A 14,418-nucleotide genomic window follows, 5' to 3' on the forward strand; every position below is an offset into this window, starting at 1 on the left:
AAGGGTGGCCCAGAACAAACTTTTACACCCACCCACCCTGGTGGCCTGCACTAAATGGAGCTCCACTGGACTTAAAAATCGGGACCTTGATATCTAAGTGGTATATACTCACAGGTATACTCAATAAGTGCCTTGGGTATAAGGGAGGTTGCATTGATTAGTGGTACCACAAACTAAGTTCCCTTCTGCCTGTTTCTGCAGAGATTCCTGCGTAGAGAGGAGCCTAAGCCACAATTATTTGTATTCAACTTTTAAAATATACCAAAGACAAGACTGTTTGTATCCAGGATTTTGGTTCAGGTCAGTCTCTGCTTCCAGACTGCAATTAAAGATCCCACTTTACTTTTTGCTGAAATCGCCAGTTGATTTGAAAATGTCTGACTTGGGGGCATTTTTCTTTCCCTTGTGTTCACAGTGTTCTGGCTTTATTGCTTTATTCCTTGCATCAGAATAAATTCTGAACATATGACATCACTCTGATTGTTGGGGTCACCAGATTTGCAATGCTTTAGAGACTACAGCTGGACTTTCAATTGAGAGATGAACCCTTACATTACTCACCATCTGTGTTTTCAGACACTGTGCTGTGCTTCACAAAGGCGACATCTCCAGCTCCTTCAGCCAAACACCTACCATAAATCAGACTATATTTATACACTATTAATCGTAAGTATGGAATACTGCTTGGTGACAACAGTAGGCCTGTGCAGTGCAATGTACCCAAAGACCACCAGTAGGAAGATGATGAACTATGCTATTTTTATGCTGTGTGTAAGGATCAAGGCAGAGGCTAATGCAGAGGTGGGCAAACTAGGGCCCACGGGCCAGATCCTGCCTGTCAGGGCTTTGGATCCGGCCTGCGGGACTGCCAGCCCTGCGCTGCTCCCGGAAGTGGCTGGAACCATGTCCCTGTGGCCCCTGAAGGGGGCGGGGGGGGGGGGGGGGGACAGAGGGCTCTGTGCGCTGTCTCGCCTGCAGGCACCCCCCACCCCCGCAGCTCCCATTGGCTGGGAACAGGGAACCGCTGCCAGTGGGAACTTCGGGGGAGGTACCCACAGGCGAGGGCAGCGCGCAGAGCCCTCTGCCCCTCACCTCTCCCAGGGACTTGGTGCCGGCCACTTCCGGGAGCCTTAGCCCCGCTGTGCACCACTGCCATCCTGGAGCCGCTCAAGGTAAGCAGTGCCAGGCCGGAGCCTGCACCCCAACCCCTGCCCTGAGCCTCCTCCTGCACTCTGCACCCCCTCCTGCATCCCAACCCCCTGCCCTGAGCCCCCTCCCACACTCCGCACCCCCTCCTGCACCCCAACCTCCTGCCCCAGCCCTACATTCATGGCGCTGCATGCAATTTTCCCACCCAGATGTGGCCCTCAGGCCAAAATGTTTGCCCACCCTGGGCTAATGGCTAGTAGGGCAGGTGATGACAATGCTTGGTGCTATACAAGAGATACATATCAAATGATTTCCTGAAAAGTCTACAGTCTCGGACAGACACAAGACGCACTGGAAAATCTGGAATGAGGTGTCACTGTTTAAAATAAAATTATACAGATTTTTAAATTTGTGACATCTGTGGGGCCTAGTCCAGGCCATGGGAATTGGGAAGTTTGGGCACACGCACACACGGAAGAGAATAAGGCATGCACAGAGGAGTGAGAAAAATAGAGGAAGGAGGTATTGAGGTTGGCATTGGCAAAGTGGAGGAGGAGGGGAGCACAATAAGAGATAAGAGAACTAATTGCACTTGAAATGGGAAGCTTCAGATTTACCAAATAGCTGGCTAAGCCCAATGTTCAGGTGTGAAACCTGTCAGGGTCCATCAGCTCTTGCTAAGATGGCATCAAATCCAACCATGTTAAGCACTTATGGATCTGTGCTCCAGTGAATATCAAGATTTATTTTCCCATGAGGTGAATATTGATGAAGACAAAAATAACATCAATGGGATTTCCATGCACAAAACAAGTTATGTGAGCTAGAGTTTGTATAGAAGAACAGATATGCCTTTGGCCTTAGTATCTAGTGAAATTATAGTGAAATTATTTTAAGATTACCTCAAATTATAAATTCACTTAGTTTTATGTTTTAACAGATTTTCTACTAGCATTATTCATTGGCTCTCTGGAATTCTGCTGAAAGTCAATTGGGGCTCAGATATCTTGCCAATTGGCACAGCATATACAGACAAATGTTAAAAATTAAACACCAAGACTTTACCTGAAAGCCCCGCTGTAGTCATAATATTGCTCTTTTGAATTTCTTTCACATTTGTTCTGCCCAGATGCATCCCCTTTACAGAGCTGACAGAGGGATTTTGGGTAATTTACATTATTGGCTCCAGGAACACAGCTTGCATTGAAATATTCACTAACAGCTATAAGTAAAATTAAGGTAACAATATTTTAGCAACTAAAACCAAAACCAAAAATGGCAAAAACACATTTTAACAAACCTTAATTATACATTTCTATACATTAAAAAAGTGATAATAGCTTCTATGTATAAACTGTTTTTAAAAGCCAACAAGTACAGTAGGCTAAATTCTGATCTGAGCTGCTTCAGGTCAATTCTCAGTTAGAATGAGCAACAAAAGAAGGGGGAAAAAATCAGCTAGAAGCCAAGGTTCTTGTCCCTGTGAGTGCTTCCGCTATCCAGGGAGCCCATATTCATGCCAGTGGTCAGTGACAGGGCCTCTCTGGAAAGCAGGTTACATCCCAGCAGCCCTTACCTTTTGGAACATTGCAACCCATCACTGACATGCGACCACTATCAATGAGGTAGCCAACAGGAACATTCCAGCCAACTGTTCTGTTGATGCCTGTGTGGCATGACCTTACGCCCTTCAAACTGTTGATGCTAATGAAGGATTTTTTTCTGACAACAGCCACTGCATAGTATGAAGTGCCAATTTCTGCATAGGAACAAAAAGGGGTCAAAATTAAACTAATGTAGAAGCAGTATTATGATAAGAGACATTGACCTGACACCTTTTCATAATCTTCCACGTCCATATTCAAAGGGCACAAAGCTCACACCCCTGGTATGACGCCACTGACCTCAGTAATAAATTCTGCCTGTTGTTTCTTCCTTGTGTAAATGTTTTTGTAAATAAAGCCATATTTAGACTTTAATTTGTAAAAGAAATGCCCCATAATTCCTTCTAATTTAATAATTTTTATTTTATCGCATCAGAGCCCATTAGCACCAAGAGTATGAAGGGGCAAACGTTATTTTCACCAGTTTATGGCTGATGTGATTCACAAATTCATAAAGCTTAATGCCACAATGGACCATTAGATCATCTAATTCGACTCCTGTGTATCACTGGCCATTACATTTCATCCAGTTACCTTTATATTGAGCCAAATAATTTGTGTTTGACTAAAGATAACTTGCATTTGACTGAAGCATACCTTCCAGAAAAGCATCCAGTCTTGATCTGAAGACATCAAGGAGAATCAACCACTTCCCTTTGTAGTTTAGTTAATCATGCACACTGTTAAAACTTTGTGCCTAATTTCGAATCTGAAATGTACCTTTTTGTGAATCTTAATCTGGAAAACTCCTGAATGCTAACTGCACAAGTCCCATTAACTTACTCTCTGAGGACTTCAGGATGTCACCTATGGCTTGTCTACACTCACAGTTCTCTTCACATTTCTCTCCCAACACCCAGCTGCACTAGCAGTTCCACCAGTGGTATTGATGGCAATGGGGGGAGCACTAGTGTAGACCAACCAGCTACCATTTAACCAGCATCATTAAAGAGCTGCTTTTAGCTGGGTCAGAGGAAATGGAGGTTAAAATGCTGGTGGACTACCTACACTAGTACTCCCATCATGTTATCACTTGGATGGCTGCATCCGTGACGATGGGAAAATTGAAGGAAAATGCTAATGTCTGAGTTCCCTCTTAGTGAAATAGGGTCAGAAGGTCAGATTTTACAGGCTGTACTTATGTTAGTCCCGCTAAATGCCAGGAGAATGATCCTGCTTCCGTTGAAATAAATGGCAAACCTCATGTTGACTTTAATGGGAGCAGGATCAGGCCCTGTGGGACTGTTCACATGAGTGACACATCTAAGACTGGGCCCAAGCATTCTTTCATTAACATATATTAACTTATTTGTTCATTTTTGCATAGTGTTTGGAATATAGAAAGCACTAATGGCTAAGTATAATTAATATAACCAGCTTTGGATTAATACTAGACCCGTGCCCAGGGGCTCTGGCCAATTTGGGTGCCCCTACAGGAGCACCAGAACCTGTGTAGAAGTGGTGGGGGAGGGCTCTCCGGCGCCAGAACTGTGGCCCTGCCCCCTGCTCCTCCTTTTTCCCCTGGGGCCCCACCCTCTGGCCAGGCCAGAAGCCAGAGGCAGGCCATGGTAATAGCCACCCAGGGAGCCTGTGCCGGTATGGGGAGCTCCAGACCCTCCACCTGCCCTGGGTGGGCAGGGGAAGAGTGCCCAAGAGCAGCCCCTGGTTCATGTCTCTGCCCCTCGGGCCATTCCACCCAGGGCAGGTGGAGAGTCTGGGGCTCCCCACAGTGGCCCGGGCTCCCTGGGTGGCTCTTACCATGGCCTGGCTCCAGCTTCTGACCAGCCAGGGCCTCAGGGGGAAAAGGAAGAGGAGGGGGCAGGGGCAGCCCATCCATACAGGCGAACTAGGCGGTTGTCTAGGGTGCCAAGTTAAATTGGGCACCAAATTTGAGGAAAAAAATCAAATTTAAAAAAAAGAAAAAGATGAAAATAAAATAAAACAACAAAGATGTCATTATTTCAATTCCTGTGCGCGTATGGTGGGAATATGAATTATAATTCTGAGAATTTATTAATATGTCAAATCTTTTATTTACTGCAAAAATAAATAATATTTTAGCAAATTTTTTTTTATTTAGGGTCAAGATTACCCACTCCACAATTTTGATAAGCAATAACTCAGCCACAAAGAAACACATTCGCCAGCGGCAAAAGCTGCAATGCTAGTGACACCTAACTCGAATATACATCAAGGCTGCATAGCCGGAAATTCATGTATAGCAGAGATATTGTGAGTTGATACATGTCAAATGGTCATTTGAACTCACGTCGCAGGTAGATGGTTAAGAATCAAGCAAATACTGTGGAAAATTGTGTTTCCTGGTGCCAAAGAATAAAGAATAACATCTTTCAGCATTATAAATCCAAAATGTGAGTATCTTTAAGCATTATTAAACCTTAGCATTTTTATTGGGCTCTATAATTATGAACTTTTCTTTGTTATAACTGGTTCACATGTAATAAATAAGGTCCATAACAGAAAAGTAACAGCATTAACGCTTAACAGACTACGAAAGTGATGACGTCACACTCCAAGCGAGTAACCGTGAGGAAGCGGATTACTTTCCAAACAACCGGTGTTGGGTTATAACAGGGGTAGCCAACCTGTGGCTCTGGAGCCACATGCAGCTCTTCAGAAGTTAATATGCAGCTCCTGGTATAGGCACCGACACCGGGACTGGAGCTACAGGTGCCAACTTTCCAATGTGCTGGGGGAGGGGGGCGGGGGGGAGCGGTGCCCATTACTCAACCCCTGGCTCTGCCACAGGCCCTGCCCCCACTCCACCCCTTCCCGCCCCCTCCCTGAGCCTCCCATGCCCTCGCTCCTCCCCCTCCCCGCAGAGTCTCCTGCATGCCATGAAACAGCTGATCAGGTGGTGTGGGGAGGGAGGGGGAGGCGCAGATCGGCAGGACTGCTGGTGGGTGGAAGGCACTGGGAGCGGCCGGGGGGAGGGAAGTGGAGCTGATGGGGGCTGCTGATGTATCACTGTGGCTCCTTGGAAATGTACATTGGTAAATTCTGGCTCCTTCTCGGGCTCAGGTTGGACACCCCTGGGTTATAACGTCAAAAAAGGTTATTTTGTTTCCACATAAATGCTGTAACTAACTGTTTTAATAGGTAAGTGAGTGCATGTTACTAATCACTGAAACTTTAAGCAGTGAAAAGATGTGTTGGGATGGCTGCAATGTGGTTTAAATCGCCAACCATGTGGTGGGTGTGTCAGCCATCCTTAATGCTATAATGCTTGCAGTCGGGAGCACAGTACATAACAATATTCAAATGCCCCATGGCAGAAAGAGGAAAAAGAAAACCCTCAGGAGCTCAGTATTGGAAATGAAAGGCTGAGAAGGAAAAGGACTAAGCAAAACAGCCGGGATCCTTCCTGAAATATCTTCTCTTTAATCCAAATAAAGATGGAAGCAGTTCACAGCATCCAGATTAAGAAATTGTACTTGGAGAGGTGGTTAGCTCACATCTGCGTGGAAGCAGTCTGGAACATCAAGATAAAGGTATATTACTTCGAGATGAGGGTAGCTCATATCCACAAAAACGGAGTTTGGAAACTCAAGATGATCATAGAATATCAGGGTTGGAAGGGACCTCAGGAGGTCATCTAGTCTAACCCCCTGATCAAAGCAGGACCAATCCCCAACTAAATCATCCCAGCCAGGGCTTTGTCAAGCCTGACTTTAAAAACTTCTAAGGAAGGAGATTCCTCCACCTCCCTAGGTAACGCATTCCAGTGTTTCACGACCCTCCTAGTGAAAAAGGTTTTCCTAATATCCAACCTAAACCTCCCCCCTGCAACTTGAGACCATTACTCCTCGTTCTGTCATCTGCTACCACTGAGAACAGCCTAGATCCATCCTCTTTGGAATCCCCTTTCAGGTAGTTGAAAGCAACTATCAAATCTCCCCTCATTCTTCTCATCCACAGACTAAACAATCCCAGTTCCCTCAGCCTCTCCTCATAAGTCATGTGTTCCAGTCCCCTAATCATTTTTGTTGCCCTCCGCTGGACTCTTTCCAATTTTTCCACATCCGTTCAGGACTCTGCACTTGTCCTTGTTGAACCTCATCAGATTTCTTTTGGCCCTATCCTCTAATTTCTTTAGATCCCTCTGTATCCTATCCCTAACCTCCAGCGTATCTACCTCTTCTCCCAGTTTAGTGTCATCTGCAAACGTGCTGAGGGTGCAATCCACACCATCCTCCAGATCATTAATGAAGATATTGAACAAAATCATGGAAACTTACTTCTAGACGAAGGCAGCTCACAGCATCAGGCTGATATGGAAGTGGAGAAAATTTATTCACCTTCAGAGAGACATGCAGAAATTGAAGTAAATGAAGTAGAAGGAACAAAGGATGAGGAAGTTACAAACAAGTTACAGTATGGGGACCCAGGTTCATGGCCCAGATGTAATGACAGTGTGCGGCAAATTCTCGTGGAACATGAACCTGAACAAGTTCATGAATTTCCCTTTCCTAAGGATGGAAATAAAAGAAAATTCTCTGCTCAGTATTACAAGACGAAACTCATTAATCGGGAAGAAATTAATCAAAACTGGTTACAATATTCAGTGCTGAAGGACTCTGTGTTTTGCTTTTGCTGCAAGTTGTTTAGAAATCAAGCAACTGGTACATCACTTACTGAAAATGGTTCAAAGGACTGGGAAAACATATCTTCAATTCTCTCTTCACATGAAAGAAGTACAGAACATTTGGAATGTTTTCAAAATTGGAAAGAACTTGAATTACGATTGAAAAAAGGAAAAACTATTGATGAAGAAAATTTAGGTGTGATCAAGGAAAAAGAAGAATATTGGCAACAAATATTAGAGTGTCTGATTACTTTAGTGAGAGTTCTCGGTGGGCAAAATTTAGCATTTCGCAGCCGCGGCAGAAATGAAAAATTATATGCTCCAGGTAATGGAAACTTTTTAAAATTTGTTGAATACCTAGCTTTGTTTGATCCAGTCATGAAGGAGCAGCTACGTAAAATAACTGATCATGAAACACAGGTTCATTACTTAGGAAAAAATAAGCAGAATGAACTGATTCAAATCCTAGCAAATGCCATTAAAAAGAAAATTGTAAAAGCTGCCCATTCTGCAAAATACTTTTCAATAATACTGGGCTGTACACCAGATGTGAGTCATGCTGAAGAAATGACAATGATCATTCGTTTTGTGGATATGGAAAAGTCTGAAGATAATGCTGAAGTGCTCATAAAGGAACACTTTTGGGGTTTTGTACCACTGAAGGAGGAGACTGGTGCATTTATGACTGAAACTATTCTAAAAGCGCTTGAAACAATGTCATTATCTGTTGAAAACTTACGTGGCCAAGGCTATGATAATAGGAGTAATATGAAGGGTAAAGACAATGGTGTGCAAAGGAGAATGATGGAAATCAATCCTAGGGCCTTTTTTGTTCCTTGCAGTGCGCATTCTCTGAATTTGGTTGTCAATGATGCTGCTAGATGCTGTTTGGAGGCAAGCAGTTTCTTTGACCTGGTGAAACATGTTTGTGTGTTTTTCTCAGGCTCAACATGCCGTTGGGAGATTCTGACTCACCATGTGAATTCTCTAACTGTGAAACCACTTAGTCAGACAAGATGGGAGAGTCACATTAATGCTTTGAAGCCTCTTTGCTATGAATTTGGAAACATTTATGATTCCCTAATTGAAATTTCTGATGATACTACCTTTACTGGATCATCTGGCAATACGGCACATCCAGATGCAGAAGCTCTTGCAAATGGCCTTTCCAAGTTCAAATTTGTGACTTCACTCATTTTGTGGTATAATATCCTTTTTGTGATTAACCTCACTAGGAAATGTATGTTCAGGAAATGTATGTTCAGGAAAAGAACCAGAACCTGAACATACATTCTGCAGTTCAAAAACTGCAGCAAATTACAAATATTCTGGAGGAATTCAGAAGTGATGAAGGGTTCGAAAGAACACTGGCAGATTCTCTCGAGCTTGCTGAAGAAATAGACCTTCTGACAGAATTTGAACCAGAGCCAGTTCGCATGCGGCAAAAGAAACAGCAGTTTTCGTATGAAGGCCGAGACACACTCATTCAGAACCCAAAACAGGTTCAAAGTGAATTTCTACTTTGCAGTCCTTGATACTGCTATTCACTCGGTTAATGAAATATTTCAACAGATGCAGCAGCTAGAGTCAGTATTTGGCTTTTCTGTCCACAGCTTGCAAAAGAAAACAGCAAAACAGACATGAGAACTTTGTATAAAACTGGAGTCAACATTGACTCATGAAAATTCAAAAGACATTGATGCTACAGATTTGTGTAGTGAGCTTCAGGCATTTTCAGGACGACTTAAGAAACATTACACTCCTGAAGAAGTACTGAGGTTTGTTTGTGAAAATAAATGCACAGACAGTTTTCCAAACATTTTTATAGCTCTACGCATTCCTTTAACTTTGCCAGTTTCCGTAGCTAGTGGGGAACTAGGTGGACTCCTCCTGAAGGTCGAGACAGCAGACTGGACTTCTACATAGAGTGCTTCCACCGACGTGCACGGGCTGAAATTGTGGAAAAGCAGCATCACTTGCCCCACAACCTCAGCCATGCAGAACACAATGCCATCCACAGCCTCAGAAACAACTCTGACATCATAATCAAAAAGGCTGACAAAGGAGGTGCTGTTGTCATCATGAATAGGTCGGAATATGAACAAGAGGCTGCTTGGCAGCTCTCCAGCACCACTTTCTAGAAGCCATTACTCTCTGATCCCACTGAGAGTTACCAAAAGAAACTACAGCATTTGCTCAAGAAACTCCCTGAAAAAGCACAAGATCAAATCCGCACAGACACACCCCTGGAACCCCGACCTGGGATATTCTATCTACTACCCAAGATCCATAAACCTGGAAATCCTGGGCGCCCCATCATCTCAGGCATTGGCACCCTGACAGCAGGATTGTCTGGTTATGTAGACTCCCTCCTCAGGCCCTATGCTACCGGCACTCCCAGCTACTTTCGAGACACCACTGACTTCCTGAGGAAACTACAGTCCATCAGTGATCTTCCTGATAACACCATCTTGGCCACTATGGATGTAGAAGCCCTCTACACCAACATTCCACACAAAGATGGACTACAAGTCGTCAAGAACACTTTCCCCAATAATGTCACGGCTAACCTGGTGGCTGAACTTTGTGACTTTGTCCTTACCCATAACTATTTTACATTTGGGGACAATGTATACCTTCAAATCAGCGGCACTGCTATGGGTACCCACATGGCCCCACAGTATGCCAACATTTTTATGGCTGACTTAGAACAACGCTTCCTCAGCTCTCGTCCCCTAACGCCCCTACTCTACTTGCGCTATATTGATGACATCTTCATCATCTGGACCCATGGAAAAGAAGCCCTTGAGGAAATTCACCATGATTTCAACAATTTCCATCCCATCATCAACCTCAGCCTGGACCAGTCCACACAAGAGATCCACTTCCTGGACACTACAGTGCTAATAAGCGATGGTCACATAAACACCACCCTATACCGGAAACCTACTGACCGCTATTCCTATCTACATGCCTCCAGCTTTCACCCTGACCACACCACACGATCCATTGTCTACAGCCAAGCTCTGCGATACAACCACATTTGCTCCAACCCCTCAGACAGAGACAAACACCTACAAGATCTCTATCAAGCATTCTTACAACTACAGTACCCACCTGCGGAAGTGAAGAAACAGATTGATAGAGCCAGAAGAGTTCCCAGAAGTCACCTACTACAGGACAGGCCTAACAAAGAAAATAACAGAATGCCACTAGCTGTCACCTTCAGCCCCCAACTAAAACCCCTCCAACGCATTATCAAGGATCTACAACCTATCCTGAAGGATGACCCAACACTCTCACAAATCCTGGGAGACAGGCCAGTCCTTGCCTACAGACAGCCCCCCTCAACCTGAAGCGAATACTCACCAGCAACCACATACCACACAACAGAACCACTAACCCAGGAACCTATCCTTGCAACAAAGCCTGTTGCCAACTGTGCCCACATATCTATTCAGGGGACACCATCACAGAGCCTAATAACATCAGCCACACTATCAGAGGCTCGTTCACCTGCACATCCACCAATGTGATATATGCCATCATGTGCCAGCAATGCCCCTCTGCCATGTACATTGGTCAAACTGGACAGTCTCTACGTAAAAGAATAAATGGACACAAATCAGATGTCAAGAATTATAACATTCATAAACCAGTCGGAGAACACTTCAATCTCTCTGGTCATGAGATTACAGACATGAAAGTTGCGATATTACAAGAAAAAAACTTCATAGAATCATAGAATCATAGAATATCAGGGTTGGAAGGGACCCCAGAAGGTCATCTAGTCCAACCCCCTGCTCGAAGCAGGACCAAGTCCCAGTTAAATCATCCCAGCCAGGGCTTTGTCAAGCCTGACCTTAAAAACCTCTAAGGAAGGAGATTCTACCACCTCCCTAGGTAACGCATTCCAGTGTTTCACCACCCTCTTAGTGAAAAAGTTTTTCCTAATATCCAATCTAAACCTCCCCCATTGCAACTTGAGACCATTACTCCTCGTTCTGTCATCTGCTACCATTGAGAACAGTCTAGAGCCATCCTCTTTGGAACCCCCTTTCAGGTAGTTGAAAGCAGCTATCAAATCCCCCCTCATTCTTCTCTTCTGCAGACTAAACAATCCCAGCTCCCTCAGCCTCTCCTCATAAGTCATGTGCTCTAGACCCCTAATCATTTTTGTTGCCCTTCCCTGGACTCTCTCCAATTTATCCACATCCTTCTTGTAGTGTGGGGCCCAAAACTGGACACAGTACTCCAGATGAGGCCTCACCAGTGTCGAATAGAGGGGAACGATCACGTCCCTCGATCTGCTCGCTATGCCCCTACTTATACATCCCAAAATGCCATTGGCCTTCTTGGCAACAAGGGAACACTGCTGACTCATATTCAGCTTCTCGTCCACTGTCACCCCTAGGTCCTTTTCCGCAGAACTGCTGCCTAGCCATTCGGTCCCTAGTCTGTACCTGTGCATTGGGTTCTTCCATCCTAAGTGCAGGACCCTGCACTTATCCTTATTGAACCTCATCAGATTTCTTTTGGCCCAATCCTCCAATTTGTCTAGGTCCTTCTGTATCCTATCCCTCCCCTCCAGCGTATCTACCACTCCTCCCAGTTTAGTATCATCCGCAAATTTGCTGAGAGTGCAATCCACACCATCCTCCAGATCATTTATGAAGATATTGAACAAAACCGAACAAATCCAGACTCCAGCGAGAGACTGCTGAATTGGAATTAATTTGCAAATTGGATACAATTAACTTAGGCTTGAATAGAGACTGGGAGTGGCTAAGTCATTATGCAAGGTAACCTATTTCCCCTTGTTTTCCTAACCCCCCCGCCCCTCTCAGACGCTCTTGTTAAACCCTGGATTTGTTCTGGAAATGGCCCACCTTGATTATCATACACATTGTAAGGAGAGTGATCACTTTACATAAGCTATTACCAGCAGGAGAGTGGGGTGGGGGGAGAGAAAACCTTTTGTAGTGATAAACACCCATTTTTTCATGATTTGTGTGTATAAAAACAAACATCTTCTGTATTTTCCACAGTATGCATCCGATGAAGTGAACTATAACTCACGAAAGCTTATGCTCAAATAAATTGGTTAGTCTCTAAGGTGCCACAAGTACTCCTTTTCTTTTTGCGAATACAGACTAACACGGCTGTTACTCTGAAACCTAGTGGGGAACGTAGCTTCTCAAAGTTAAAATTGATAAAAACATATCTGCGTTCAACAATGGTGCAGGAGAGACTTGTTGGACTTGCCACAATGTCAATAGAGCATGAAATAGCTGGAAAACTGGATCTAAAAGAACCAGCTAGTGAATGAATTTTCAAAGCTTAAAGCAAGAAAAGTGATGTTTTAAGAGCACAGAGTGTTTTTATTTGGAGTGTTTTGTAAATACAGGTTAAAGTTCATTGAAGAGTTTTCTTTTTTCTTTCTGTATTGGATGTGGTGGTAATGGCAATTAAAGCAGGATAGCGTAATGGATGATTTTGGATTTGTAATAATAAAAATTATAATTAACATTTTAAATGCATTTTTATTTGAAATCGGACTGAAATATCATCTAGCTGTCGTGTACAAATCTGTTCTGAAAATTTCGTGTCTCTATTTTATCTGATCTCAGAAACATTGGTTGGACGGATGGATAAACCAAATAACTAAGCCTCTGTTTAAAAAAAACCAAAAAACACTTAAAAACAATAAAAGGAAAAAAGGGCCAAAATGTTTCCCAGTTTACCAAAAACCTCAGCCTAGATCTGCCCTTGGAGTTTGGAGGTGGCGTGGGGGGAGCACGATAGCATGGTTCACCTAGGGCGCCAGTTGCTGGCAGCTAGTCTAGGGCCACCCCTGCAGGGGGCGGGGGGCTGTGACCCACCTCAGCCTCTCACCACCACTGGGAAGAGACTGGCGCCACTAGCAGGGGCTTCACTTCACTGCAGGAGAGCTGATCACCTCACCACAAAGTGCAGCCCCTCCTATCATCACTCCACACCTTCGTCCATGTTAAAAAGTGGGGGGGCCATGGTCCCTCTTCCCCCTCCAGTTCTAGTGCCCCTGATTGTGTGGAGCCCAAATGTTCTTTGTGCCCAGGGCCCGAAAACATCTTAATCCACCTCTGCATATAACAAATCATGTTGTAGGGATGGGGAGCCAGATATAGGAGAGACTAGACTTGAGGAAAGACACATTTTTAATGGAATTTGTAAAAAGCCCTTTGACAACGTCCAGGTACCTGGGAGGAGTGTGGAGAACAGGGGGCAAATAAATTAATAGATTTTAAGACCAGACGGGTCCCTTGTGATCATTTCCTATAACCGCCTGGATAATACAGGCCATAGGACTTCCCTGAATTAATTCCTGCTTCATGTCCAATAGCTGTGGTTGAACTACAGCATGTCTTTTAGAAAAGCATCCAATCTTGATTTTAAAATTGCCAGTGATGGACAATCCAATACAACCCTTAACGAATTGTTCAGATGGTTAATTGCCCTGCCTGTTAAAAATGTGCATCTTATTTCTTGTCTGAATTTGTCTATCTTCAATTTCTAGACATTGAAACTTGTTATAACTTTGTCCGCTAGATTGATAAATTTCTGTTTGCACTTAGGTGCTTGTAGACTGTGATCAAATCACCCCTCAACTTTCCCTTTGATAAGATAAATAGATTAAGCTCCTGGAGTTTCTAATTACAAGATATGTTCCGATCTAATAATCATTCTAATGGCTCTTCTCTGAATCACTCCAATTTTTCAATATCCTTTTTCAAGAGTTTACACCCAGACCTGGACACAGTTTTTTAGTAGTTGGGGGCATCAGTGCCAAATAGAGAAGTAATATAACTTCCCTATCCCTCCTCTATATTGCCTTGTTCAGACATCACATAGCCCTTTTGGCCCCAGCATCACACTTGGAGTTCAGGTTCAGCTTATTATTCAGTGTGACCCCCAAGTCTTTTTCAGAGTCACTGCTTCCCAGGATGAACAAGTGTCGGA

General features: G+C 44.0%; 1 protein-coding gene across 1 annotated transcript in view; it reads right to left on the minus strand.

Annotated features, from left to right (window-relative positions):
- Window positions 1-14,418, minus strand: part of MELTF (melanotransferrin) — an 84,434-nt gene that overhangs the window by 48,079 nt on the left and 21,937 nt on the right. Inside the window, exons 4-6 of the mRNA XM_007066608.4 lie at window positions 2,726-2,908; window positions 2,215-2,371; window positions 562-629 (exon numbers count right to left, since the gene is read on the minus strand). Coding sequence (XP_007066670.1) covers window positions 562-629; window positions 2,215-2,371; window positions 2,726-2,908 — 408 coding nt within the window. The remainder of the gene's footprint in view (window positions 1-561; window positions 630-2,214; window positions 2,372-2,725; window positions 2,909-14,418) is intronic.

The sequence above is a fragment of the Chelonia mydas genome, chromosome 9 (assembly GCF_015237465.2).
Source record: "Chelonia mydas isolate rCheMyd1 chromosome 9, rCheMyd1.pri.v2, whole genome shotgun sequence".
NCBI classification, from domain to species: domain Eukaryota; kingdom Metazoa; phylum Chordata; order Testudines; family Cheloniidae; genus Chelonia; species Chelonia mydas.